We start from the raw sequence: 27,592 nt of genomic DNA, 5'->3' as shown, positions 1-27,592 counted from the left end.
AGACATGACAGATTATTATTATTATTATTATTTAATTTAGAATGAACAGATCCGTATTATCTACATACGAGTGTTGTCGGCTACAAAAACCAGACCGGATCCTCTAAAGTAATGTTTTATGAATAGTAAAGCAATAAAAAACAGACATTTGTAAAAGCTTTTTAGTTTTCTTATAATATTATTCAATTCCTACGAACCATATATACATTGTTTAAGTCCATAAATACTAATAAATACCTTATGGAATGTTACAGTACATTTAAATTGCGTAATTCAGGTGTACAAAATGCCAATGCAATGACCGAGCGTTCTTTTCGAACTGAATGTGAAAATTCAGCTCTTGTTATCGTTTTCAAATGCATGCATGATTTGCTCTATGCTTTGACCACGCGTCTCGGGAATAAAAATCGCATTAAACAGACCGGCCGAAAGGCACACGGCGCTAAACATCCACATGCAACCATGGAGTCCTATAAGTTCAACCATCGCTGGCAAATATTTCACCACCAGGAAACTGATTGTCCAGAGAAATGCGGTGCAAAGAGATCCGCCCGTACTCTAAAGCAGGGCCTACACGTCGCCTTGTCTTTGCACGAGCTTCGGCCGTCTCGACACGAGATGCTCCGCGACCCTTTCTTCAGACTTTAGAATGGCCTGTTGGGTGTCAGCACCCTATCGCCAATCTCTTCAGTTATGTTATTGTTAGTGATAATTTTTGATCCGAGACAGGTGAAACCGGAGACGACTTTGAATTTTCAACCACCTATTCTTACGTCACTCCAACGTATCTCATCAGCATAGGCCAGGATCTGGCTGAACATTACTACATGATCGCTGATGTCTCCTCTGGAGATTCCCGGAAAGCCCGCTTCAGCGCGATGTAAAAAAGGAGACAAGCTACGCCATCACTGATCATCAGCGTATGGAAATAGTGTTTCTGTGAAAACAGAGATAAGATGTCCTTCAGAAGCGTGTAGTCCTGTTCCATAACAGAAGTTTCGACAAGTTTAACTATCATAAAAAAGAAATGATTAAGTACTAAAATTAACATTTATTTTAAATAAATTCATCTAATAATGTCAATTTGCGTAACAATCAACGAAGTTATTGAACAATCTGTACGTTTCTTCAACACTAACAGTAATATTTCAAATTTCCAAGTATATTTATTTTTAATCTTAGAGGAACGGTCTATGCCGTATTTTTTCCCAAATATTTTTTTCAGAGAAGTTGACCAGCAGACTTTGTAAAATAACATTATGTTTGTCAAGATCAATCGAATTATATTTTAAGAATTGTAGCATGTGATCTCGATCATGACTCGATCATGATCATGACTTGAACTGATGTATGAACTTTGTATTAACCAAAACCCCATTGGGATCATTTTAACGACAATTTTTCACACTTTCGTTGGTGTTTTCATGATTCTCTGACAGTAGGAGGTTTGTAATCCGGTTTAATAGCTTTGGCTAAGCTGTCGGCATACAATGGCAGGCGTTGAGTCATTTGAAACCCCCAGAAATCCTTGACCTGTCGACATAGGTTCAAATCCATCTCGACTACAAGCAATCCATCCTTATCTCGCGAAAGACCTGGCGTCCGCGAACCGTCTGGTGCCGCTACGTAAGACGAGCCGTAGAATGGACCGAAGTCTTTATGGGCCGGAAGTCCGTTACCCGAGGTGAATTCATTAGGAAACACTTCCGTACCGACTCGATTGATTGCCACCGTAAAGTAACTATTTGCAATCGCGGCATTACGCGCTTCGATACCCCACAGTGGTTCGCTAAGTCCTCCAACCTGCAATAAACGTAAGATATCTTGTTCATTCGATTGAAATATTAAAAAAAGAAGTAGTTCGTCGTACCGTAGCGGATGGATTGAACACAATCTCGGCTCCGTTAATACCAAACATCAGCCAGTTCTGAGGATGATGACGCCCGTAGCAAATGTTGATTGCAATGCGACCGAATTGTGTCGCAAACACTGGATGACCAGTGTCCCCCTCAATGTAGTACGTTGATTCGTTGAAATCTCCTACGCGAGGAATGTGATTCTTGCGATGTTTGCCAATGTAAGCACCATTGTTCGAGATCACCACGGCAGTGTTCCATATCGTGTCATGGTGATTAGAATCGCGCTCCAAAATAGGTGAGACAATAACCATATTGTACTGCTTAGCCAACTCCTTTAGCATCTTCGTAGTAGGTCCGTTTTCGACGTCTTCGGCGAATTCACACCAAGGGAACTTTTCGCGCGTGCAAAATGCAAAAGGCATAGCTAACAAATGAGGAAAAAAGTGCGCATGACATGGGTATAATAATACGAATCCAACAATAAATGCTTACTCCATGCTTCCTGGAGACACACAATGTTTACCCCAGCAGAACCCGCAACGCGCAAGATATTTGCAATTTTTTCATGTAATGCATCACGTTGAACATGAATCGGTGCAGTGGTGGGTATATCGACAGTATTCTGTATAGCAGCAACACGAACAACCCTGGGCCGTCGCAAATCCTCTTTTCGAGCAGTGAATATATATCCCTTTAGGTCCACATCGACGTCCTTTGCAAGAGAAATAGTTTCCTCAGAAAAGGGTAGCTCGTTGCTAGAAATATAATAAACAATTATTCTATATGTACCAGGTTTAAAAGTCGAAACCCGGATTTTGATAAACATAGGCTCGCGGTGCTTTGAGTGGTTGAAATATGTTTAAATATGGCGATTTCGACTTAACAAACAAAGAACGTTGGAGGACTCCAATAAAGATCGAGAACGCTGAACTACAAGAACTTTTGGACGAAAATGGCACGCAAACGCAACAACAACTCGCGAATCAGCTAAATGTGTCTCAATACGTCACATTACTACGTTTGAAGGCCCTGGAAAATCCAAAAAGTTGGAAAATGGGTGCCACACGAACTGAACGAAAAACAACAGGAAAACAAAAACCAAATGTGAAATTCTGCTCGGCATCTATAAAAGGAAGTCATTTTTCCATCACATCGTGGAAAGTTGATTTATTTTCAGAATCCTAAAAAGAAAATATCATCGGTCAGTCCGGGACAACTTCGACTGCAAAACCAGATCGATTCGCCAAAAATACAATGATGTATGTCTGATGGGACTAGAAAGGTGTGGTGTACAACAAGCTTCTAAAATCACGTGAAGTACAGATCGCTACTGGTCAATTTGAACCATGTATTGATCGAAAAACGACAAAATGGACCAGAAGACACGGTAAGTAAGCTATCTTGACTCCATGACAATGCGCCTGGACACAGAGCAAAACTGGTTCAAGATACAATCAAAGCACTTGGCTGGTAAATTGGTTGTTCTTATGGATTGCTTACAGTAAAATCAGTTGATTACTAGCACCACCGCAACATTGACAAGTAACGAACAACTTTATCCGCTCTCGTTTGTGTTAATTTTATTGGTCCCGTCACAAACCACACTACACTACTAGTGTAGTTTACTAATACTAGTCAGCTAGTGTGGGGTGGCGGCCTGTTAGTGTGAAGTGGTTCGGATTTTGTGTTGTAAGCGAGATCGCCACTATTCGGATTGTCTGCCACAATCCAACTAACTTTATAAGCTAAAAGTTCCAAAATGAGCAGGTCTCACACTCTCCCTACTTCAAATGTATTCTTTTGTATGTGTATTCTTTGTAAATGTATTTTTTGTGAAAGCCACACGAACATTCCTTTCCATTCCATTCCTTAATTGGGGAATCAAAAAAGATTAGATACACGACTCGGCCTATTGTGATAGATAAACAAGCACGAAAAGATATATTGCATTACCTTTAAGATAAGCGTTACAAATAAGAAATGCAGTAAATTTTTTCGGAATAACATTTCCTTATTTCGTTTGATTGGCGATAAAAGTAGTTTCCATCTCCAAAAGAATATTTTTAGATATGCCCATACTTTTGATCGCCAACTTTTCATGTTTGTTCTCAGCCGCGATAAAGAAAGTCTATTTTTACCTGCCCACTGTTTCGGCAGTTTTTCCGTAATGAAAAAAGCCTGCGCCTTCTTATTCATCATTGTCCAATCTTCAATCTAATGCAGAAGCAATTTTATACTTTTCGCCCGTTGAGAAACACCATTTTCACTTGAAAAATCAATTGAGAAATATCGTGTTCATGTCATGATTGCACTTACTCTTCTGGTCTTCCGTAAAGCAGCCGTTTCACATCGCGCAGTTCTTCCGCAGGAATGTGCTTACTTAATGTGTCTTCTAGGCTTTTAAAATTTGTATCCGACATTTCGAGTATACAGATGATCAAGGTGAAATTAATTTGAGGATTAACTTTAGTTTTTCGAGCACCTTAATGCGCCGAATCTAACTGTGCACACTGCTCAAGTTTGTTACGAGTCGACTGCAAGGTCGATTGGTGGGTTAACACTGGTTTGAAAAACTCCACAGCGCCGGCGTTATTAACTCGAAATCGTCACGCATTATCACACCACACCATCAAACGAAACAGAAAATGTTCCAACTGAAGTAAATGTTGGTCGATCATTCGTGTATGTATAAACCGATAAGGTAGTGTGGATGATAAATACTAGACACGACACACAGGCACACCCGTATGGGAAACTTGTACTGTTTTCTATTGCGCGATAGCTCACTGCTCGCTGAAAGCGGTCTTGTTAACAATCAGTTTTGCCTCTATTTTCGCTGCCGATGTTTCAATTTGCGCTCTCGCTCGAACGCTTTCAACGGTGAACGCGAACCGCTTTTTGAACGAAAGTATATTATTTTGAGCTTTGTTTTCATGATTATTCAAAGACAGACCCTATTTTGAAATGTTTCTGTCTACAGCTACAACTACGTACTTAGTTTCGAACGCGTTCAAAAATCCGTAATCTTCTGCTTTCTTTATTCGGTATCACAACCGCTGAGCGGTCATTCTCATGACATGACCAGCCCACCGGAGCCTGGCAAGGCTTACACGTTGCACGACAATGAGGACATCATGTAGTACTTTAGTACGTACTGTTTACTGATGCACCGGCTGCTTCATACCGAGATTGTCCGAAGTTTGCTCATGTAAGCCTGAGCTACATCGGAAAGCCTGCGACCTAGAATGTCTATGAAATCAGCAAAGACCAGGATCTGGCCGGAATGGAAATAGATGGTCCTTGAAATCTACTCTTCAGAGTCACAGACAATAAAAACGCTTCGCTTACGTTATACGGACTCCCAACCTTGTGGGCGGACGGTTATTATGGCTATGTTTAGAATGGTTGGAAGGCCTGGGTGCCACGTCCGAACACAGTGTCACGCCCAAACTCCGTCAGCGGAAGTAGCTAGTATCAACTACTTTCAATGAAATATAGAATTTCAAATCAAATATAGACGTGCAGCAGAGCACGAGAGCGAGACAATCTCCAGAGCAGTAGACTTAAGCGTTATAAAACATATTGGGTAATTTAAATCATCCGATAGAGTAGTAACAGGTATATAAATTGGCTCAGAAATGGTTCAACGAACTCAGAAACGGTTTTAACACAACTGTTTTATTATCAAAGTATCATGATTTCAGTTAAATGGAATGTCACAATTTAATGCTCGTGCTCCATGCAATTTTAATGCTAGTGCCATGCAATGCATGTGTAATGGATGTAGGAAACATATTCTTATAAGAAATGATGATTCATTCCAAACTTTCTATTTTCTTAGCGTTTGACGCTTTACATACTAATAAATGCATACGATCGTTTCTTGTCACCTCTGCCGTGATAAATGATTCTTCTTTTTATCCGGTCATTGCAACCGCCGAGCGGTTTTGGTCTGCAACAGACAATGTTAATCTCTGTTGCTATTCTAGCCTTGTGTTTTCACGAGAAGAGTTGTTGGCCCCGCTCCAACCCTCCTGTCACACCGGTCTTGGGAATAAAACCCAGGCTCGCGTGACAACGACGAGCTTTGCGCACTACTTTATCAACGTGGGCACTGAACGGGGAATGACCGTTTATGTATTCATAAATGCAAGTGATCCTTTTAAGAAACATGTACATAAGATTATTCAAACATTTCATGTCCTAACAAATGCAAAATTGACCACATGTTTTTCTTATCATTCGAAAGATATCAAAACAGCACCCTTTTTCACGGTGCTACCTTCTCCATTGGGTATTGCTTTAACGACGCCATCCTTTGCGGCCTTCAAAACATGCTCCATTTTCATTGCTATCAGCACTGCAACCGGTGTTCCACTTTTGACCAATTCACCCGGCTTCACCAACACTCTATCAAGTATACCCGGCATTGGTGCAGTTACGCTGGACGCATCGACGTTGCTCAAGGAACTTTCCGCTATCAAAAACCGAGGCTGCATAATTGTCCCGTCAATCATTCCATTCTGCAAAACCAAACAAGAAGAATTATTTTTATAAGTCTCCACAGATTATTTTACCTTATAAAATTGTTTTACCTCATCAAACAGTGCTACGTTCTCTCCAGATACCACACTGTTGAAGTGAGAGATATGCCCATCGATATTTGTTTCTAACAGAAAACGACTATCAGAAGGCTTGCGACGGACTGATACATTCAACCAGTTTCCACCATTAACTCGAACGCTGCATGTTTCATCGAGCATTTGAATCTCCACCGTGTAATCCTTTTTTGCCACCCTCAGCTTAACCACCCGTACCACTTGGTAGTTAGGCCTAAAATTAAATTCCGTATCAAACGGCCCACGAGTTACGTTACCTGGCCTGCTTCCAGCGGATTGAGCTCGTTCGTTCAGTATTTGAGTCAGTGCCATTTGCACAACCTTATTCGTCGATAGTGTCTTCTCGGGGAAAAGTGTGTCTATATGCTGTTCAATGAAGCCTGTGTGAACATCTGCCTTATGGAAGTGATCGTGTCTAGCAAGATTTATGAGGAAATTTATATTGGTCTGTAAACCAGCTATTTGAAATTTAGTCAGCTGTTCGATCAGCAACTGAAGGCTGCTTGCTCTACTTTCACCCCAAACAACTAGCTTCGCAATCATCGGGTCATAATGAACAGAAACTTCATCCCCTTGCCGTACACCTGTCTCGACGCGGGTAGTGGAGGATGGCTCGGGTGTCGCGAGGTAGTTTAAGGGTCCTGCACCAGGCAGAAAACCTACATCAGGATCTTCTGCATAGATACGAGCCTCAAATGCGTGGCCCCTTTTCTGAATCTCTGCCTGCGTTAATGGTAGCGGTTCACCTGATGCCACTTTAATTTGCCATTCCACCAAGTCCGTACCAGTAATCATCTCAGTGATTGGATGCTCCACCTGAAGCCGTGTGTTCATCTCCATGAAGTGAAAAGATAGATCTTTTTTGTCTAAAATAAATTCGACTGTACCGGCCCCCACATAGTTCACTGCTTTCGCCGCTCGAACCGCTGCCTCACCAAGTTGGACACGTAATTCTTCCGACAGACCAGGAGCTGGTGCTTCTTCGATAATCTTCTGATGACGACGCTGCACAGAACAATCGCGCTCGTATAAATACACCGCATTACCGTAATGATCGGCAAACACTTGTACTTCGACGTGTCTTGGCGATCTAACATAACGCTCCAGCAGCATTGCTGTGTCACCAAACGCTTTCTCCGATTCGGTTCGGGCAGATTGAAGCATTGGAAGAAAATCGGCCTCCGTTTCGGCTATCCGCATGCCTTTGCCACCTCCACCACGAACAGCCTTAATCATCAGCGGAAAGCCAATCTTCTGGGCTTCGTTCACGAGTCGCTCATCCGACTGATCTTCCCCATGATACCCGTTAATGATGGGTACACCGGCAGAAGACATTATGTGCTTCGATGTACTTTTGATACCCATATCGCGAATCGCTGTAGCTGGCGGACCGATAAAAGTCACGCCCTCCTTGTGACAAAGTTCCGCAAACTCTACATTCTCAGACAAAAATCCGTAACCCGGATGAATTGCTTGGCACCCTGCTTTCCTCGCTACATCCAGAATAGTTTCGCCTTTAAGATAGGATTGCTGTGACGGTGCTGGACCTATGTTGAACGCTTCATTTGCCTACGCCGCGATCGTGAGAAAAAAAATCCAAGAAAACAGTCATAGCGCAACCAACCGACACCATCTGCTGCTCTAACTCACCATTTGTACGTGGAGTGACTTTGCATCTGCATCCGAAAATACGGCGACCGTTCGTATCCCGAGACGGTTCGCAGTTCGCATAACTCTGCAAGCAATTTCCCCACGATTGGCAATCAATAACTTGTTAATTGTCCGCTGTGCTACATTTTTGGTATCACACGATGTCGACAGAAACCGCGACCTGAAACAACAAACGCAAAACAACTGTATACCCATTGCGTAACCATTGCATTATTTCTTCAACCACAAAAAATAGCTACTTTGGTTATCAAATATTCATTATTTTCAATATTAAAATATCTCTAGCGTGAAAATGATCATCAAACAAAATACTTGCAAATCTTACTTACCGAGCCGGCAAATATCGAATTTTATGAAACATGTTGATTTGTACTATTTGTGATTTGTAAGAGCGCAGCTTAGCACACGTTTAAGTGTTCCAGAGGGTTTACGCAACTCCAAATTGTACTGATCTTATCATTTTGACATTAAAACCCCTTTGCACAAGTGCCTAGTGGTTGGAAAATAATCACAAGCTTGAAGATGGATACTAATCAGAAAAAAACAAATTAATAATGATTAAGATTAGAACGAACGAAAGCCTCTGCTCACAGTCTCTATAAAAACCCTTCGCCCTTTATTTACATCATCGCCCTTTATTCACATGGTACAAATAGGTCTATACTTATACTACGCACATTCACAAGCCGCGGATTTAAGCGTATAAACAGTCTCGAAATACGCGAAACAATTCAATAATAAAATAAGTAAAATTCATATTCATATTTATACATAAAATATGCATATTTTATCAAAATCTTGGAAATTTAGCATTTTTCATCCAAAACTTTGCAATTTCGCTTCAAATTTACCATTTTTGTTCGAAAACTTTGCATTTCCAAAACGAAGAAAAAACAAACAAGAAGAAATCAAATTTTCGAATTTCGAGAATTGAACGTCAAAAAAACATAAACAACAAAAAACAACAACAAACAACAAACAAACCTGTGCCCGAAAGCGTTCCAGAATAAACGGTAATAAAAGAACGTTTATTGCTGAACTTTGTGTTTTATACTGTTTGTTTATCCACGAAACAGACAAGGAGCTGTCAGTCGGTCGCTATTCCGCTCTTGTCCTGCACAAACGGTTAACGATGGTAAACAGAAAGGTTAACAACAAACGGTTAACAAAGTGTTCGCCAAGTAAGTTGTGCAAACGTAGCCAACTTATCCTGTCGCAGATGCAGCAGCAACAGCAGCTGCAGCTTCAGCTTCCAGACGTTGCTCTACGCGCCACGCCTGTTAAAGTTGCTGCGTTACGGATCGGCAGGCCCGGGCAAAGCGCTGCCAGCACTCCGGGCTCCGCAGCATCTCGCTCGCCAGGTTGTCCGGCGTGAGGGGGGTGCGGTGAGCGATGAGCGCCAGGTCGTCCTCCAGCCGGTCGTTGAGTCCAGCGAGCAGGATACGCTCGTAGACCTTGCCCAGGACGTTCAGCATGCACAGGAGCCTGTGCGACGACGCCTGCCCCCCTGGCTTCCCCGGCTTCGGTATCAGCACTAGCTTTTGCCGCTTCCACTCCTCCGGGAAGGAGCCGGCGTGTAGGAGTCTTCCATAGAGGCTGCGAAACACGGCGTCCACCAGTAGACGTGGCGTCTGGTCTGCCCCGGTCCTTGACCACTGCGTTGCCTCGGTAGGTTGGCAAACATCCACGGTTCAGCAGGACGAGCCCTAGCTGCTCCATGATCGCGAGGAGCTCCTCTCCTCTGGCGTTGGTCCGGGGGCTACCCCACTCGACAGTGGCAGCGTTGAAGTCCCCTCCTATGACGACGCAAGGGTGACCTTGCACTGCTAGGGCCAACGCCTCCAGGAACTGCCTGAATGCCTCGATGCCCCACCGTGGGTGGCGTAGCAGCTGGCATACACTATGCCCCTGATCTCGGCGACGACTATTCCCTCGGTGTTGCTGCAGAGTGGCTGTATGGAGTACTGACCGCTGGAGAAGATGGCTACCGTCTTCTTACAATCAATCAACCAGAAGTTGCTATCGGTGGGCAACTTATACAGCTCCGTGATGAGCACCACTTCTGTATCGTGGCCTTTTTCGCGTGTCACCTGGGCCAGGAGTTGCTGGACCAGCTGACAATGCCGCATGTTGCTGTTTATTCGAGGCATTGCATAGCATTGCCCTCGCACGCCGCAGAGCCAGTGTTATGTGCACCGGAGCACACCACGCACCTAGGGGCTTCGGCCGTGCAGCTGTTCCGCCGGTGGTCCTTGCTGCCGCACCGCAGGCAGCATTCGGAGCGGTCCGGCCCATTGCATCCATTCCTTCGGTAGCCTCTCCCGAGGCACCGGTAGCAGCGCTCCTGACTGGCCGGGATGGGGTCAGCCTCACGGACTGCGCAGCTGGTCATTCCGATGATCACTTTCTCCTTGGTCAGGGCAGCCACCACCTTGGCTGGGACCCTGACGCTGGCCCTCTGTAATCCGTTGTGCATCCGGCGGAGGCTGACGTCCGTTGCAGGTATTGCCCTACCCGCGACCTTCTCCAGCGCCTCAGCTACCTCCTGCCTGTCAGCGCACATGTCGATGCTCTTTATGGTGAGCACGACCATCGTGAGGGTCACTGGTGTGGCCACCCCTCCGACTATGCTGGCCACCGCGGCCCTTACCTCGTCCGCGTTGACGCCGCTTTTCACAGCCAGCATTAGGTGGTCCTTACTAGACCGCCAGGACCCATCGATTCCCTCAAGGACTTGTTTCGCTGTCGGCGCCTCCTTGACCAGCTGCATGACCTTCACGTAAGTCATGCCTTCCTTGGGCTCGACCCTTACAGCGTCGGGCCGTATTGTTTGCTGTTGCTGTTGCCGCATTTGCGGTTGCTACCGCTTTCCTGGCTGTCGCTGCTGCCCGCGTTGTTGCAGCTCCTCCTCTTTCCTCTTCCTTTCGGCCTTTTCGCGCTGGAGCTGCCGCTTGCTGCGCTTCTCCGTCCACTGGTGGTGGAGCTGCGGCTGCTGCTCCAATTGGCCGGTGCTGTTCCAATTGGCAGGATTCTCCTGCCCGCGTGCCGCTTCCAGCCGTTGCTGCGGCGTCGTCGGTTTTGCTACCACGCGGTTCGGCTGTCAAATTGCAACTTTGGTCTTTTGGTTTGGAGTTTGGAGTGGAGCAAATAAACACAATTTTCAAGTGTCAATTTTGTCTTGGGTAGAAAATTGTGGTGAAGTGACGAAGAGAAACAATATGTACTGCTTGAAACAATAGAACTGTTTGCTTATGGTTTGATAGAGCAATTACACGTTTTATGTAAATGTAATTTGATTGATTGTATTATGGAAGTGTGCCGTTTGTGCATGAGTTATTCTAATCCAACGAATGATCTGAATGATGAAAATATATATAACCAAATCCGGGAATGTCTTAGACTGGAGGTTCGTTGCTCACAAAAACCCTTATTTGTCACCCATCGCCCAAATTCACCCATCTTATTTGTAGATTGATCTTAAGGACAAACGATTGCCTTCAACAATATGCCTGGTTTGTGCCAGAAACGTCCGTAAGTTTCATCGATTTGGGCGTGAATGCTGGAAAACGCAGAGGTTGCTGAAAGATGACGGATTTGTTAAGGTGGAAAAAGTCTCCAACTTGCGCCTTTCCCTCGAAGGAAATGCCAGTTTGGACGACTGTGGCAAACTACAATATCAACCAGTGAAAAGGGAAATGATCATTAAACTAGAGGAAATTAGTGTTCCACTTTCTTTGGCAACCGATTCACGCCGAGATCCAGAAGAAAGAAGTCAAACCACAGAGATTGGACCGAACATGGAGCTGATTAAACCATTACCTTCACCCACGGAAGCAGACCACTTTATTCAAGAATGTAAAATGGAATCTCAAGTCCAGATTGACTTTGAAATAGAATTTTTGGATTCGGATTCTCTCGGTCAGAAGTATATGCCGAATCTGGAGGAGCATGTACCATTTCGATCCTCTTGTACGCCCGATAACACAAAGTTGTGCACCACAAGTCGAAAACCAATGACGGGAAAAGCACTATATAGATCCTTACTCATGGAATGCACTACTTGTGGTAAAATGATTGAACGAAACAGAATGGAGGGACATACGAACAAGCACAAAGGAATTCGTCCATACGCTTGCGGTACGGATGGCTGTGAAGCTACATTTCACTGTAAACACGCCCGCCGACTTCACATTCGCTGTCGGCATGGCAATGAATCTTTTCCTTGTGAAGCCTGTGGCAAAGCGTATAAGGCTAGACGTGATTTGTTGGGACATATACGAGAGTGCCACTCTGAACCTAGATTTGAATGTGACTTGTGCCCCAAGAAGTTTACGACAAGGTGGGTGTGTAACTTTATTTTGGATGTTATTCTAGACACTGATTGCATATTTCACTGATTGTTTTCCAGGTCACGTATGAACCAGCATCGAGATTATCATATTGGTAATCGCAAACACGCCTGTACCGTCTGTCCTATGAGATTTTACAACAAATTTCAACTAAGAGTACACACTAGAATTCACACAGGAGCGAAACCTTTTGCTTGCCGGATGTGTTCACAGTTCTTCACGTATCGCCATATGGCAAAGGAACATATTGCTCGCTTTCACGGTGTCAAAAGAACGGTGGATAAGGAATGGATCATACATTTTCCTGAACCTTCTATTACAGAGTAATTCGTGTGAACTTAAACAGATGTACTCAAACATATTTAAAACTGATGGAGCGTATTTTAATCTTTTTACAGTGACATAAACTTCAAAGGCCCTTGTTGAGTCGGTCGCGGTGTTGCAGGCCAAGACCGCTCGGCGGTTGTAATGGCTGGATAAGAAACTTCTAAGAAATGGATACCACACTTTTGCATAATATGATGGAAACTCAATACCGACACCAAATGCCAACTATATTGTAGCAAATAAACGAACCTATCGCCCGTAAGTTTGATTAATAGTGCACTTTTCATTTTAAGTCGTCGTTAGGTTCAAGAAGAGTTCGTTCCAACAGCAAATGCATGACAATTGCAATTGGTGGTCTGAAAATGAACATTAAGCTCAGATAAAATGCCGCTGGGTCGTATATCACTTCGTTTTTTGATTTTCCATTACAAAACTTTCTACGAAATTAGCTTCGCAAATCGATTAAAATTTTTATAGGCGAAAAGGTTCCAAAAAACCGCTAAGCAAAGAGAGATGGCCATATGTTGTATGAAGCTAAGCAAAGAGAGTGGGAATCAATGACTTTCAATGGAATAGAGTTTCTTGGATGAAATTGTTGCGAATGATGGATGGTTTGTTTGAACAAAATTATCATATTGTGCCGTTGTTCGTAGACAACTTTTGCTCCCATTATGCAGCTGTTTAATTAAAATATTGTAAAATTGTGTTTCTTCCACACATGTAAATATCAAAATTTGTTCGAAGAAGATAATTTTATTTTTCAATACTACTTTTTCTACTTCGATTTCTATTCCGAACTCCGAACGACTTCTATTCTCTGTATTCGATATTATGTTATAGGGAGTATGCTGTGTTCTGTAGAATTCAACCAGAGCAGTCTAAACTTGTTTATAAAGCGATACGAGTGTACCATGAAACAAAACAAACTGTGGCAAATTCAGGGAACACTAGAACAAGGCATTATGGACAGGCATGAGACCAACTGGAAGGAATTATGCCGGTTGTGTTTGAGTAAAAATCGCATATGCTCGTTAGATTCGGTTGATGTTGATAAAATATATGATTGCACCAATATAAAGGTAAGACAGTCCTCTAATTTAGAAGCAACATAATACGGCATTTGTTCTAATCTACAGCTTTCGGACGATTTCCTACCGAGCGGAATATGCGGAATATGTTTGCTGAAAGTAGACGATATTTGGAAGTTTCGGCGCAAGTGTTGGAACGTACAACACACTCTAGAACAAATACTGTGCAAGCAGATAAAAGAACAAAAACTATCTGAATCAAAAGCTGAGGTTCACTTAAAACCAAATAATTCTAGAATCGTTAAAGCTGATGGTGATGAAGACACATTCATAATAGAAATATGCCCAACAGACAACAGTGAAAGTTTCACCGAGACAGAGGCCATACCAGTTGATAAAGTTAGTTTGCGTGAGATGGAAATCCTTTCCAATCAAACACTGACAAACAGTACATCTCGTCCACGAGATGAAAAAGCAATTTATCGCAATCTTCTTATCAATTGCGATCGGTGTGGAAAAAAGATCGAAAAGAATCGTTTTGATGGTCATCTAAATCGCCACCTAGGTGTAAAGCCATACCGGTGTCCGGAGAAAGATTGTGAAGTGAACTTCCCGTGCAAAATTGCTCTCCGTTTGCATCGTAACGATCAGCACAGTCAAGAATACCATCCGTGCTCTTTGTGCGATAAAGAGTTTCAATCCAAAAGAAAACTTTATCAGCATAATGCGAACCAACATTCAGGAAAAGACTACAGCTGTGATTTATGCCAAATCAGTTTTAAAACGAGGTAAATGTTATAGGTTACAGTGTTAAATTAATGAATCGAATCATGAAACTTTTGCATCTTAATTTTTCTATCAACAGCATAACAATGAAGCGCCATATGGGGCTCCACAATGCAGCTCACCAACGACAACCATGCCCAATATGTTCTAAAATGTTCCATCGAAAATCGAACCTGAAAGTCCATCTAAGGTCACATACGAAAGAAAAACCGTTTCGTTGTACCTACTGTCCCAAATCATTCGGTTATCAAAAAGTGCTGAAAGAGCATATCCTACGTATTCACAGTTTTTCCGATGATGATGTTTGAAGTACTGTAACCTGTACCTGTGATGGTATAAATTAAAAAGCTTCTTTGCTACTTATTACACTCTCCTATTTGTAGGGTAACTTATCGTTGTATAAAATAAGTTTCCTGTTGCATGGGTTCAATCTTTATCAATTGCCAATATGTTTAATTAATGTATAAAAATAATGATCCTTTTATAATGGCGTGTTTGGCTTTCTTATTTACATTGACGCAGTGCACTGAAACTCGTGGTAATGGCATAACTTATTTAAGTAATTATCCTAATTTTCAAATATTATATACATGTTAAAATGTTTAACCACATTTCTTTCTATTTTTCAAGGAGACGGTCCAGGAAAAAAACATCATCATTATACAGATAATTACATATATTTTTGCTTTTATTTCGTTGTGTCGAAAATGCAAAAAAGAAGCTATAAATGAATAATAGTGGAAAAAACAAACTTCTAACTAACTTCCTTACATTTATGATTGTAATTTTGTGAATATTGTGATAATTCGTGTGTGTAATAATGGTGAGAAGAATTTTTTGGTTAAATAAAGATTAACGTTAAGAAACGTATTAAATAAACTTATTTCAACAACAAAAAGAGTAAAACACTATTCAAACTCGCAGACATTTTATGTATTTGTTAATTCTGTAAATATATCCGCAAGATCCCGGAACGATTTGCTTTCTTCTTTGCAAACTTCGTTATCACAGGAAAATTCACGATTATATTTCAAATCTTTTCAAGTTAGCCTTTTTCAGTTAGTTTACGTTAGTTTATGTTCAAATTAGTTCAAGATAATCAGTAATCAGAAATAGTTAACCATGTTATAGTTTGAAATTACCAGAAATAAACCACGATATGTGGAAGCCACATAAAGCACAAAACGGGCCGAAAACTACTACTGTAACACTTGGCTTTTGCAGTTGTCGTATAAGTAAGTTTCCAAAATAGCTTTCGAAAACTAGTCAAAAAAGTTGTTCAACAAGAAACCTCAAAAAAGATCTATCCCAAAGGAATTATCGAATTACCAATACATTGACTGAAGTTTCAACTAAACAGTTTGTTGTTGTTTTGTTGTTTTAAAACTAGTTTGAAAAAAAATACAGTGTTTCATGTCGGGTAGACTTTTTTCACATGATTTTATACGATATACAAATGTATTGGTAGATATAAATTTCACATTGATTTTCAAGAATTTTAGAGGAACCCAAAGTTAGTTTGTTTTAGCATCACCGATGCTTTTAACTGACGGGTACGGTTGAACAGTTTAGTTTTTACTTTTTTTCTTTTCGTTTATTGAAAGTGAATCTTGCATGCTAATTGTTCTAATAGTACAGTCTAATAATATTATAATTTTGCTTTGTTTTGCGCAATCGCTTTTATTCCAACCTCACAATCGCACCGCAGGACCGAGTTTCGCTTTCGCAAGGCCGTCTGTTGGCCAGGAAAATACAAAGAGAATGACATGATAATGTTAAAAAAAAACCTTAGGTTAAGTCACGACACTGATGCTGATGTGGAAAAACTCTGTTTTGTATCCAGTGTGTGTCTGAAATTGATTTGAAAGATCCGCACATTGCTGTGTTGCTTAATGCTATCGGTTTTTTCGTATCTCTCGTAAACTACCACACGAAGTGAAAGGAAGATGAATCCAACCGGCGAAAACGATCCAATACATTGCTGTTACTCTCTTCCAACCGATTTACGCTGGTAACTGAAGCTTCTTGCCCTTCAAGACTTTTGTAATATAGAGGTAGAAGAAATCGCAGTACAAGATCGTCTGTATGGCGCCGGCAAATATAGCAATCAAATCGTAGTGTCCTTCTGCGTAGTACCGATAGATCCAGTTCAGCAAATAGAGTGCACGATACGAGCCCAGAGCAAAGAGATAATGGCTGGTAATGCTTTCCGCCTCGCCGGTCTTGCTGACCAGGAACAGTTGTGGCAGGATAGCCACAGCTTCCAAATAGATGGAAAACGTCCACAGGATCTCCAGCGGGGTAAAGGCATTGTTGATCAGCAGGGCCAGCACGAAACACGGTATAAGCAGAAATTCGATGCGGAACGAGTCGTGATTATGATCGTATGTCGCCTTGAATTTCACATACATCAGATATATTGTCGCAACTGCAGCACTGATGAAGACCAGCTTCATGAAAGTATTGTATAAACTGATGAACGTCGTCACCAAGTCCAAGTAGCGACTAATGTAGACGATAGCGAACAGTATCTGCGACTTGCCGGAAATACCTGCGCACGATCTGGTTTTCCATATTTTTATCAGCAGCAGAATGATTGCCAGCAAATGTGACAAGTCCCCAGCCAATCGAAAGATATTCATTTTTTTGCCTTGCTCCTTGGTGTCACTTGTCTGGGCTACTTTGGTGGTCTAGCAGAGAGGGTCTCCCTTCGAATAGATGGTTGCTAGCACGTTGCAAGTTTGGATATGTTTGTAGCCTCGCAGCAGAATAGTAGGATCGTGTGTTCCGCGAGAGGAAAACAGAGAAACCTGCGGACGTGGGGGTGGATGAAGCCAGCAAGCAGAGTACCACTGCACCGCCGCCACCGCACACGTACACGTAGCCGCGTTACCGGTTGTCGAAGCGCAAAGGCACAGCTCGTGCTTTACTGATTCTTTGTGTTGTCAAACGGTAAAGGCTACTTTCTACGGTGATGCAAAATCCTCGAAAAGGATATCTTTGCTGTTATTGTACTGTTTTCTACTGAAAAACGGGCGACCGGACACCGACCGACTGACGTGTAAACACTTCTTCTCCAAGATGGCAAATTATTGTGTTCTTATTCTCCAGATGGAACGCGACCAGCTCTGTCATATGCTCTTTTGACATCTTTTCATTTAGCGCCATCTAGCGGCTCAATTTAACGTTCAAAATATTTAAATATATTTACGGTTGTTTGAGATTATAAATAAATATACAAAACGTTACTTTTCGTAGGTAACATATCGAATATTGACGCTATTAATTGGTTGTGATCACCAGTTCGGCGGCGGTCGAGTTGGGTAACTTTCTGCGTTATACTGTCCGTACGATTGCTCCATGCAAATGTATAGACTTGATCATTTTTGTTTCACGGTCAAGCGTTCATTTCTTCAGGAAGTTTATTTTTTGTTCAAAACGATGGAAGATCCATTTGTGTTTTGATACAAAGAACTGCACTGCAACTACAATGCATAAAGAAAATGATGACGTTCTTCGATAAAAACATATGCAACTTTGACGGTCATGTTTTGGTCTGTCCTAGACCTGATCCTATGAAGATAAGATGGGAAGAGTCTATTGCAAACGCCGAATAGCTATGGTCTGCAGTGGAGACAAGTCCTATGCTGATTTCCATAACGGTTAGGACCACGCCCTTTGGGCTTGGATCTTAACCCTCCTGCCTCGAGGTAGTGAATGACTTTGTACACAGAACTGGTCAAATAAAATTTGCAGGGAGCAATGTGTTGCGGGATCTTGTTGCTGTTTGAAAAAACAAGCATTTTAAACGCATTTAGCAATAATTTTACACTCTACTTCGATCTTTGATTTATCTCCTCGCGGTTATGATATTCATCGTTCGCGATCCCCAATTAGATCCTCCGATACCGGGCATAGGCTCGATTCGCTTCACACTGTTTGAGATGGGGCGACATCATCGATTGTGATGCAAGACCAGGCGCAGGGTAAAAGGATCTCTGTTCCACACAGTACTGCTCGGCGGTTGTAGTTACCGAATAAGTAAGAAACAATAACAATATTTTGTTATTCGGATGTAATTTCATCTAAATAAAGTAATGCAATAAATAAACATATAGTATTTAGTATTTTACTTTGATGATTAATGTTATGCATCAATCAATTCATTTCCTAGCTGCAATTTACTTGTAATAGAAAAATTCAAATTTTTGTTGGAATAAAAATTCTTTCAGTATAGTAGAGTCCAATCAATTAATAAAATATTCTTCTCACAAAATTACTAATGCTCACATTCATACACAGTAGGTAACAGCAACAATAACACCCAGCAGTGTTCACTGCTATGTTAGTCTGTCGTGATTCGAATAGTTCTAAATGTTTGCTTGCTTAACTTATACCAGTTTTTTCCATGACAATGCCCACACTTTCCTAGATCTTGGCATCGTTTCGCTATATCCAATGTTATCATCTTTTCACCAGAATAACTAATAATAGCATTGCCTAATTATTGTTATATTAGGGATTTGGAACGTACTAATCAGACTCACAGATACCATTTCAAACCAGGATCAAATTACAAATTACTCTGATAAAAATGTGTATCGTTCAAAAGTAAAATTGAAACATAAATACAAACCGAGCATACTCTTTGTTCAGTAGACAAACTTGGCTTAAACTACCACATCCTTTGTAGTTTTTTCCGTATATCACATGCGAGAAAATCTATCCACAATGTGTTTTACTAAATAAACCATTACGAAAGTTTGGCCTATCGATGGTTATGATTAAATTTTAGTTTTGCTTGATTTTTTAAGCATTTGCTTCATGCTGAACGACGAGAGCCCAATGCCAAGAGCTGCCAACAGAGCCGCTGATCTAGTAGTTGCGTGATCCGCTGGCTTCGTAGCAATTTTATTGACCTAGAAATGCAAAGGTCCGGTTAGTTGAGAACAGATTTTCAGTCATTTTTGCCAACTAATCACTAATTTGAGGATCTTTGAACGTATATTTGTTTTTAACTATAACTTTAGTCAAAGTGATGTGTAACCCGATACAACAGGAAAGATTTCTTGCGCCATAGCAACAGTTTATCAGTAATTTCTTGACATGAGCATTCGGTTTTATAGATGGGCGTAGTGGGATCATGGGCTATAGCATTCCAATCCAATCCAATTTGCAACAGCACAAAGAATTATGTTATTATTAATATGAAAACCAATTGGACCTTTACTATGACCTTGAACATACTTTTCCCAAACCTTACCTGCATATAGTTTAAACGAACAGCATATCTAAGCATCTGAGCTGACTTCATTTTCGGTGTCCGCACAATCTTGTATCTTCAAAAGAGCTGATAATATCTTTGGTTTTTGTGAACTGTAGAGAGAAGGGTAACAGAACATTGTACAGAGAGATTTCATTCCGCCAAACTAATAATTTGCAATGCACATTAAAAAACACTTCTTATAGTACTCAAGCAAACACAAAGCAGGTAACTACAGTAAAAAAACGCGTTGCCATAGAGCTAAACGCACTGTCCTCAATATTGACAATCTAATAATAATTCATATTTACTGTTCGAAATGGAAACAAGGAATGCACACAACAGAAGAATGTACATTTACAGAAGAGTTAAATAATATAAAATTACCTTAAGCGGCACAAGGCAAAAACACTCAGTAGAAGGAAGATGACAGAAAGAATCTTCCGCATGTGAAAACTCTTTGACAGTTCGAGAGACCCAACAGGCAATAATAATAATAATAATAATAATAAAAGGCCAATAATAGCAATTGCTCGTGTCGAATATTATTTTCGCTTTTTTGGTGTCGCTTGATTGGTTAAAATTATTGCAGATTCGCTTCCAGATAAAACGAACGTCTTGTTTATCGAACGATAAATCGATACTCATTTGATCAGTGTTTGTTCTCTGCGAACGTGTTCCGAGCTGTTTCCTTGCGTCAGATGTGTCACATGTAGTAAAAAACAAAACATCTGAAAGAAAATCTGAAAAGAAACATCGTTTTGCGTAAGGCTCAAAAAGCACCGAAAACTCCGGAAATGGTTCTCTCGCCGGATGTGAAAGAACGCCTTGGTGTGGTTTTTGAAATTGTGAAAACATCTTTTCATTGGGGATTTATCCCGACACTCTTGTATCTAGGTAAGGAAAGAAAACAATTTACACAACCTGACTTGTCGTGGGATTACTCCCATGCTTTCGACCAAATATACTTTTATCGAATTTATGACACTTTTTCAAAATCTAAGATATTTTAGAGTAAATCCTCTTTTCATTATCAGGTTTTCGGAAGGGCTCAGAACCAGGATTGCCTCCTCTTGCAATTACTAACCTGTTGTGGTAGGCAAGAAGTTTTCACCCAATGCGTTAAAGTAATTTGGAATGAACTAATATTGTCGAAATACATAATGTTATGAAAAGGCGACTACAGATTTTTATTTAAGCACATAATTCGCGTTTGTATTACAGTATATTACATCTATTTTATTCCCGATATCTTGTGCGTAAGCTAATATAATATACGGTCGCACCCTGCTGTACGAAACCAACCGCGGGGGCTGAAACACGCAACATTCCGCAGGGTTCAATCCTTGGACCGACCCTCTGGAATGTGATGTACGACGGTGTCTTGTCGCTGGAACTTCCAGAGGGTGTGCGGAGTGTCGGCCCCAGACATGGCCCCTGACTGCACCTGGTGCCCTGGTGCCGCGGAGTCAGCGGAGCATGTTATGTTCCACTGCCCGCGGTTCCAGCGGGAGAGACCGGAGCTACTGGCGGATGACGGGCGCACCCCCCTCACGCCGGACAACCTGGCGAGCGAGATGCTGCGGAGTCCGGAGTGCTGGCAGCGCTTTGCCCGGGCCTGCCGATCCGTGACGCAGCAACTCCAACAGGCGTGGCGCGTAGACCAACGTCTGGAAGCTGAGGCTGCAGCTGCGACAGGATAAGTTGGCTACGTTTGCACAACTTACTTGGCGGACTCTTTGTTAACCGTTTGTTGTTAACCTTTCTGTTTACCATCGTTAACCGTTTGACCAAAAAAACACCAACAGACCAAAAATTTTAAATTTTTGGTCCGTTATTTTGGACTCGTTGTTTAACAAACCAATTGCACAAATTAAATTATTTTCTCATACAAACTAAATTATTTCCATTCAAAATAAATTATTTTCCTATGCAAACTAATTTATGTTGAGACTGCTGAATACCTGTATGAATCGTAGCGAATTTATTAACCTTGGTCATGTGTCAAATGATTGTCAAAACAATGAGTTGTCAATTTCAGCGTTTACCGAAAAACCGCATACGCATTGTTCTTGTTCATTGCGAGGCTTCAGAGTGCAAGGAATTTTGTTGGTACTTCTAAACCGTTCTCAAAAATGTCGGCAAGGTACGATCGTGCTGTTACTGTTTTTTCACCCGATGGCCACTTGCTGCAAGTAGAATACGCCCAAGAAGCAGTCCGCAAAGGATCGACTGCGGTAATCTATCGTTCTTTCTAATGTCCGATTGTTCATCTACGACATCATGAATCGTAACTATTTTGTTGTAATTGCGAATCTCTTTGCAGATTGGCGTTCGTGGCAAAGATGTAGTGGTTCTTGGCGTTGAGAAAAAGTCAGTGGCCAAATTGCAAGAAGAACGCACGGTGCGTAAGATATGCCTGTTGGATCATCATGTTGTCATGGCCTTCGCAGGATTAACAGCGGATGCACGAGTGTTGATCAACCGTGCGCAAGTGGAGTGCCAGTCGCACAAGTTAAACGTTGAAGATCCTGTAACATTGGAGTACATTACTCGCTATATTGCTGGTCTGAAGCAAAAATACACCCAGAGTAACGGCCGCCGTCCCTTCGGAATTTCTTGCCTCATCGGTGGTTTTGATTATGATGGTAAACCACACTTGTACCAAACGGAACCATCCGGCGTATACTGCGAGTGGAAAGCCAATGCAACTGGCCGCTCAGCGAAGACTGTTCGGGAATTTCTCGAAGCTCAGTATACCCCCGAAACAGTTAGCACTGAAAAGGGAACCATAACCTTGGCTATTCGCGCTTTACTGGAAGTGGTACAGTCAGGGCAGAAAAACCTCGAGGTAGCTGTTATGCGCCGTGATAGACCGATGACCATGTTGGATACAGCAACGATTGAAAACTACGTTAAAACCATTGAAGCTGAAAAAGAAGAGGAGGCCGAAAAGAAGAAACTGAAGAAATGATCGATGCATTAAGGCAATTATTATGTATCAGCATGTCTTTTCTGATTTCTGTTTCTGAAGGTTCTGGAAAACTAAATAAAATAATTTGATTTTTCCATCTATAAAATCACTAAGAACGATATTCTTATAAGTGTAATGTTTTTCTTTAAATGCATTGTGCTGCAGCGAGTCGAACCTTTGTCTTTCACATCCCATCACCAAAATATTTGCTTCGTGAGTTCGCATTGCGGAGTCAATAAAGATCGTTAGGATCGATTTAGGATAATCGGGTAAGTGTAAGTTAACTGTGGACTCCTAATTAGGTTACAAATTCACATACTGCGAACCTTATTTATTTGTTTGTATATTCGATGTATATATATAATATAAGGTTGGGGAAAAAGTAAACCATTATTTTTGGGTGAAATTCAAAACATTATTTAAGATACTTCCAATGGTCCCATCAAATATGTACATATGTTTTGTTGGAAAATTTGTTGTCTTTTCAAAGGGAGGCTGGTAGTGCCTCTTTTGCTTAGTCGTTATTGACGAAAAACTGGAGCAATCCATTTTCACAACCCTGTTTTGATCTCAGTTTTTGATCACTCAGGAAATTTTATAATGCACGAAAAAGATGTCAATCGCCTGGTGCAAGGTTCGGACTATACGGTGAATGTATTAAAACATCCCAAACAAACTCCCGGACTTTCTGGTGAGTCACTAAAGACGTGCGTGACATTTAGTTTTCCTGATGGAACACAACACCTCTTCTGTTGGCCGATTCTGGTCGTTTCTGAACGATTGATCAGCTTCGAAAGGTGCAGTAATTGACAGTAGAGATCCGAATTTAGTGTTTAGCCACACGCCAGCTACTCATAATAAACGGTTCCTTTCAAGTCCCACCATATACCCAGTAGAACCTCATGAGTCCTCATGGTCATGGGTCCTGGTTTGACCACCGGTTAAGATGCTTCACCACGCTTAGACCATGATTATTTTCACACAGTATTGTCGTATGTATTCCATTTCTCATCTCCAGTACCGATCCGTATAAAAAATGGTTCGATTTCATTCCGTTTGGCCAAAATTGTGCAGATGGAAATTCGAGCCATAATGTTTTTTGGTGTAAATAGGGTTGCGCCTAAACATCGAGCTTCTTTCTAAATCCAGCTTTGCGCAAATGGCTTCAAACTGTTTGATGGTTAATCTTTAGCTCCTGGCCGATGCTCTGATTACTAATATGCCGATCAACTTCGATTGTTTCTGTGATTTTATCAACATATTCGATTACGTGTCTGCCTAGGCTTGAACATAAAAAATAACTGAAGCGAGTGGACGAAACCAAAATTTCACGTAGCTAGCTGTTAGAGTATCGAGCGACCAACCAAAAAAATACAAAAAATGTACAGCCGCCGACACACTGGACAATTGGCCCCCAAATTGATGCAATTTTAAAAATAAATTGCGAATGATTAGATTTACGCAATAATAAAAGTTAACACCGCACATAATCAAATTCAGTTTACATTATCTTTTTTCTGGACCCAAGAAAATAGAAATCGAAGAGGTAAGTTTATTTTCGATAAATTTGTAACTTTCCTATTAATTTATAGTTAAAATTCGAAGAGCATTATAACTGCGGTGCCACACTGTGCATAACTGTTACGCGTAACACGTAACTTAGTGTCAAATCTGTTATGCGCCCTGGATAACATCGTGTTATAGGGTCTGCTGAGCCACAACGCTTTTGACACCTGGTTGCTGTACTGTCAAAATTGTTATATGAGGCTGTTATATGTGCTGTTATGCACCGTGTGGCACCGCAGTAACAAACGCTTGGCGTTTGACATAGCACATAAATTTCCCTACAGTAACTCATGTCGACAAAGTCGACTTCGAGTTCAAATAAAGGTAGACGGATTTCGTCATTCTCTTAGTGGGTTGTTCAACATGTTTTGGAAAATACAATTTTATGGTTTGAAATACTCTTTTTTCTGTAATCCTTCTTCTTTAATATTAATACTCTTGTTGCTGGTTTTTGATCATTTAAGGCCACAAGTTTAAATTGACTGTACTGTTGTATAGCGAAGAGTCATACTTTCAGTGACTTTCCATATTCGTTTTCAAATTTCCTTTGCCTTTAAACCTTTCAAAAATGAAAACTAAATCATTTAACTGTTTTACTGTCGATTGTCGACATGTCGTTTGTCGATATGTCGATTCTGTGATTATAGAGAAATTGTGTTAAAAAGAGGTTTTCATGTGAACGCTTCCGCTGTCACAGAACATTGTTTTACCTTTTACCACGGTTAGAAAAGAGCAGCGTTCTGTTGCAAACGAACGCAGCGTTCAGAGTGAAAGTGACACAGTTCAAACCCGACCACCGAACGGATCGGTCGCACTCGTGAACGTGTTTGTGAAAAGAATAAATAAAACACAAAGTGTCAAGAGAGTTAAGTCAAAAGTAGGGGGCCATTCGAATATGGCACCAAAACGCAGGAAGAGGTTCTGCCCGCTTGAAGCCTCGACAGCCGAGGGTTCAATGAACGGCGAAGAGAACAAAACCAGCAACGAGTTTGAGTTGCTGTCGGACGCTGGCGAGGAGGTACCCGTGCGCGCACCAGAAAGCCAACCGAGCACGGTTAAAAGCTCGAAAGCACCACCGATAGTGGTGTACAGCTCGTCGGTAGGATTCGTCCACCGTATAATAATTTCAGCCGGCGTAGTTCGGTTCTCGACCACGGCAACGTACAAGGGTACAACAATACGAACCGAGTCGGTCGAGGACCACAAAAAGGTCGTCAAAGCCCTGGAGGCCGCGAAAGGAGTTACCTTCCATACTTATCAGTTGGAAGAAGATAAAACAACAAAAATAGTCGTGACTGGCCTTTTGGATTGCACATGCGAGGAGGCCCAAGCCCTGTTAAACGAAGAAGGAATCACCCCGCTGGAGGTGAAGAAATTAAATATTAAAAAGAAATATTCCGACCACGCAGTATTCCTGCTGCACTTTACAAAAGGGGAAATTAACCTTCCAACATTAAGGCAAATCACGGCAGTAAATCACTGCAGAGTCCGATGGGACTTCTACACCAAAAAAAGCGCTCCAATGCAGTGTAAAAAGTGCCAAAGCTTCGGTCACGGAGCAGCTAACTGCTTCAAAGCAGAAAAATGTGTGAAATGTGCGGGAACACATAGTAGCAAAAACTGTCCCCTAACACAAGGGACAACAAGCGAAGAAAAAATCCCGACGCACAAACTCAAGTGCGCAAACTGTGGAGCAAACCATACGGCTACATTCTGGCAATGGCCGGCGAGGCCGAAAATGATAACACCAATACCAATTAAACCAAAAACACCGCAGCAAATAACGCCGGTGCTCAACGACGCTACTTTCCCTCCACTACCCGGCACACACACCGGCTACACGAATATTTGGTCGGAGCGCACAGCTCAAATTAATCACCACAACTACCCACAAGCCACTAAAAATCCAGCAAGTCACCAAGGCTTATTTAACAGCAACGAACTCTCTGTTATTATAGCAGAGACATTCACTCGCATGAAAACATGCAAATCCAAAGAGGACCAAATAACGGTCATCTTTCAAATTATTAGCAAATATTGTTCGCCATGAATGACACAAACCAAACCATAAATTGTTCGTACTGAATGAAATTACAGAATCGAAAACCAAAAAGGCGGAGTTGCAATAGTTATTAAAAAAGGGGTAAAACATTCACCAATGAAAAGCTTCAATTTGTCCACGCTAGAGGCAATTGGCATTACGATACACACCACGACAGGCCCAATCGATCTCATAGCAGTCTACCATCTACCATCTAGGAGGAAACAAAAACAGAACCGACTTCATAAAGAATATAAAAACGTTAACCAAACGGAAAACTAACTTCTTCATATGCGGCGATCTCAACGCACGCCACAGAATGTGGAATTGTTGTTCTACAAATTGGGCTGGCAAAGCCCTCTTTGATACAATGCAAAGAGGAAGCTTCACGATCTGCCACCCAACATCCCCAACCTTTTATCCAGTTAACCCAAACCAAAACCCCTCTACGTTGGGCATAATACTCACCAATCTTCATTACAAAATCTCTACACCAACAACAGAAGCTGAACTGTCATCGGACCACCTACCGGTAATATTTCAAGTCCTAAACACAAACAAAATAGTACTCCCACCCAAACAAATACGTGACTACTCTGCAGCAAACTGGCCAAAATTTCGAAGCATTTTGAACAGTAAAATCAATCTAAATGCCGACACTGACCCAATACACTATCTATCTATCTATTGGTGGCGCGAACGCCCGATTCGGGCTATGGCCGCTTGTATCGAAACCCTCCAGCTGTCTCGGTCTGCTGCCCTGCCTCTACAGTCTGCTACACCGAGCAGGTCCTCGCTGGCCTTACGGACGCTGTCCTCCCATCGGGCTCTTGGCCTACCGACTGGTCTCCTGCCGTGTACCGTTCCCAATAGCGTTTTCTTTGGTATCCTTGTTTCGTTCATCCGTATAATGTGGCCCGCCCATTGCAATTTTTGTTTCTTTATCATGGTGGAGACCTCTGGGTCATCGAACACTGCATAGATTTCACTATTATGCCTGATCCTCCAGTGCTCTCCATCCTTCACTGGGCCTAGTATCCTTCTGAGGATCTTTCTCTCAAAGGCATTAATTTTGTTTTCTTGGGACTGGGTTAGGACCCAATTCTCTG

General features: G+C 41.8%; 7 protein-coding genes and 1 long non-coding RNA gene across 8 annotated transcripts; 4 read left to right on the top strand and 4 right to left on the bottom strand.

Annotated features, from left to right (window-relative positions):
- Nucleotides 1-1,162: 1,162 nt before the first annotated feature.
- Nucleotides 1,163-4,407, bottom strand: LOC128274796 (beta-ureidopropionase). The gene is made up of 4 exons (XM_053013104.1): nucleotides 4,176-4,407; nucleotides 2,352-2,614; nucleotides 1,871-2,283; nucleotides 1,163-1,803 (listed from the first exon to the last, which is right to left on the bottom strand). The coding sequence occupies exons 1-4, from the start codon at nucleotides 4,277-4,279 to the stop codon at nucleotides 1,423-1,425; spliced, it is 1,161 nt and encodes a 386-aa protein (XP_052869064.1). The 5' UTR covers nucleotides 4,280-4,407; the 3' UTR covers nucleotides 1,163-1,422.
- A 1,117-nt stretch (nucleotides 4,408-5,524) lies between these two features.
- Nucleotides 5,525-11,000, bottom strand: LOC128270544 (methylcrotonoyl-CoA carboxylase subunit alpha, mitochondrial). The gene is made up of 5 exons (XM_053007953.1): nucleotides 10,363-11,000; nucleotides 10,049-10,282; nucleotides 8,129-8,309; nucleotides 6,455-8,047; nucleotides 5,525-6,382 (listed from the first exon to the last, which is right to left on the bottom strand). Exons 1-5 carry the CDS (start codon nucleotides 10,998-11,000, stop codon nucleotides 6,098-6,100), a joined length of 2,931 nt encoding a protein of 976 aa, XP_052863913.1. The 3' UTR covers nucleotides 5,525-6,097.
- Nucleotides 11,001-11,456: 456 nt separating this feature from the next.
- LOC128273337 (zinc finger protein 568-like) lies at nucleotides 11,457-13,076 on the top strand. The gene is made up of 4 exons (XM_053011278.1): nucleotides 11,457-11,555; nucleotides 11,620-12,488; nucleotides 12,558-12,821; nucleotides 12,897-13,076. Exons 1-4 carry the CDS (start codon nucleotides 11,457-11,459, stop codon nucleotides 12,922-12,924), a joined length of 1,260 nt encoding a protein of 419 aa, XP_052867238.1. The 3' UTR covers nucleotides 12,925-13,076.
- Nucleotides 13,077-13,988: 912 nt separating this feature from the next.
- Nucleotides 13,989-15,005, top strand: LOC128273916 (PR domain zinc finger protein 5-like). Its single transcript, XM_053011989.1, has 2 exons — nucleotides 13,989-14,641; nucleotides 14,719-15,005. Exons 1-2 carry the CDS (start codon nucleotides 14,268-14,270, stop codon nucleotides 14,945-14,947), a joined length of 603 nt encoding a protein of 200 aa, XP_052867949.1. The 5' UTR covers nucleotides 13,989-14,267; the 3' UTR covers nucleotides 14,948-15,005.
- A 1,048-nt stretch (nucleotides 15,006-16,053) lies between these two features.
- On the bottom strand, nucleotides 16,054-17,700 carry LOC128271960 (ER lumen protein-retaining receptor). The gene has a single exon (XM_053009654.1). It carries the CDS (start codon nucleotides 17,279-17,281, stop codon nucleotides 16,643-16,645), a length of 639 nt encoding a protein of 212 aa, XP_052865614.1. The 5' UTR covers nucleotides 17,282-17,700; the 3' UTR covers nucleotides 16,054-16,642.
- Nucleotides 17,701-19,417: 1,717 nt separating this feature from the next.
- Nucleotides 19,418-20,301, bottom strand: LOC128273566 (uncharacterized). Its single transcript, XR_008269264.1, has 3 exons — nucleotides 20,290-20,301; nucleotides 19,903-20,015; nucleotides 19,418-19,558 (listed from the first exon to the last, which is right to left on the bottom strand). It is a non-coding gene; the product is annotated as an uncharacterized LOC128273566 (long non-coding RNA).
- Nucleotides 20,302-20,607: 306 nt separating this feature from the next.
- LOC128273577 (mitochondrial import receptor subunit TOM7 homolog) lies at nucleotides 20,608-21,099 on the top strand. Its single transcript, XM_053011572.1, has 2 exons — nucleotides 20,608-20,799; nucleotides 20,940-21,099. The coding sequence occupies exons 1-2, from the start codon at nucleotides 20,700-20,702 to the stop codon at nucleotides 20,999-21,001; spliced, it is 162 nt and encodes a 53-aa protein (XP_052867532.1). The 5' UTR covers nucleotides 20,608-20,699; the 3' UTR covers nucleotides 21,002-21,099.
- Nucleotides 21,100-21,980: 881 nt separating this feature from the next.
- LOC128271990 (proteasome subunit alpha type-7-1) lies at nucleotides 21,981-22,983 on the top strand. Its single transcript, XM_053009695.1, has 2 exons — nucleotides 21,981-22,139; nucleotides 22,229-22,983. The coding sequence occupies exons 1-2, from the start codon at nucleotides 22,038-22,040 to the stop codon at nucleotides 22,874-22,876; spliced, it is 750 nt and encodes a 249-aa protein (XP_052865655.1). The 5' UTR covers nucleotides 21,981-22,037; the 3' UTR covers nucleotides 22,877-22,983.
- Nucleotides 22,984-27,592: the final 4,609 nt, after the last annotated feature.

The sequence above is a fragment of the Anopheles cruzii genome, chromosome 3 (assembly GCF_943734635.1).
Source record: "Anopheles cruzii chromosome 3, idAnoCruzAS_RS32_06, whole genome shotgun sequence".
In the NCBI taxonomy this organism is placed as follows: Eukaryota; Metazoa; Arthropoda; class Insecta; order Diptera; family Culicidae; genus Anopheles; species Anopheles cruzii.
This window is presented reverse-complemented; position numbering and strand designations above follow the sequence as displayed.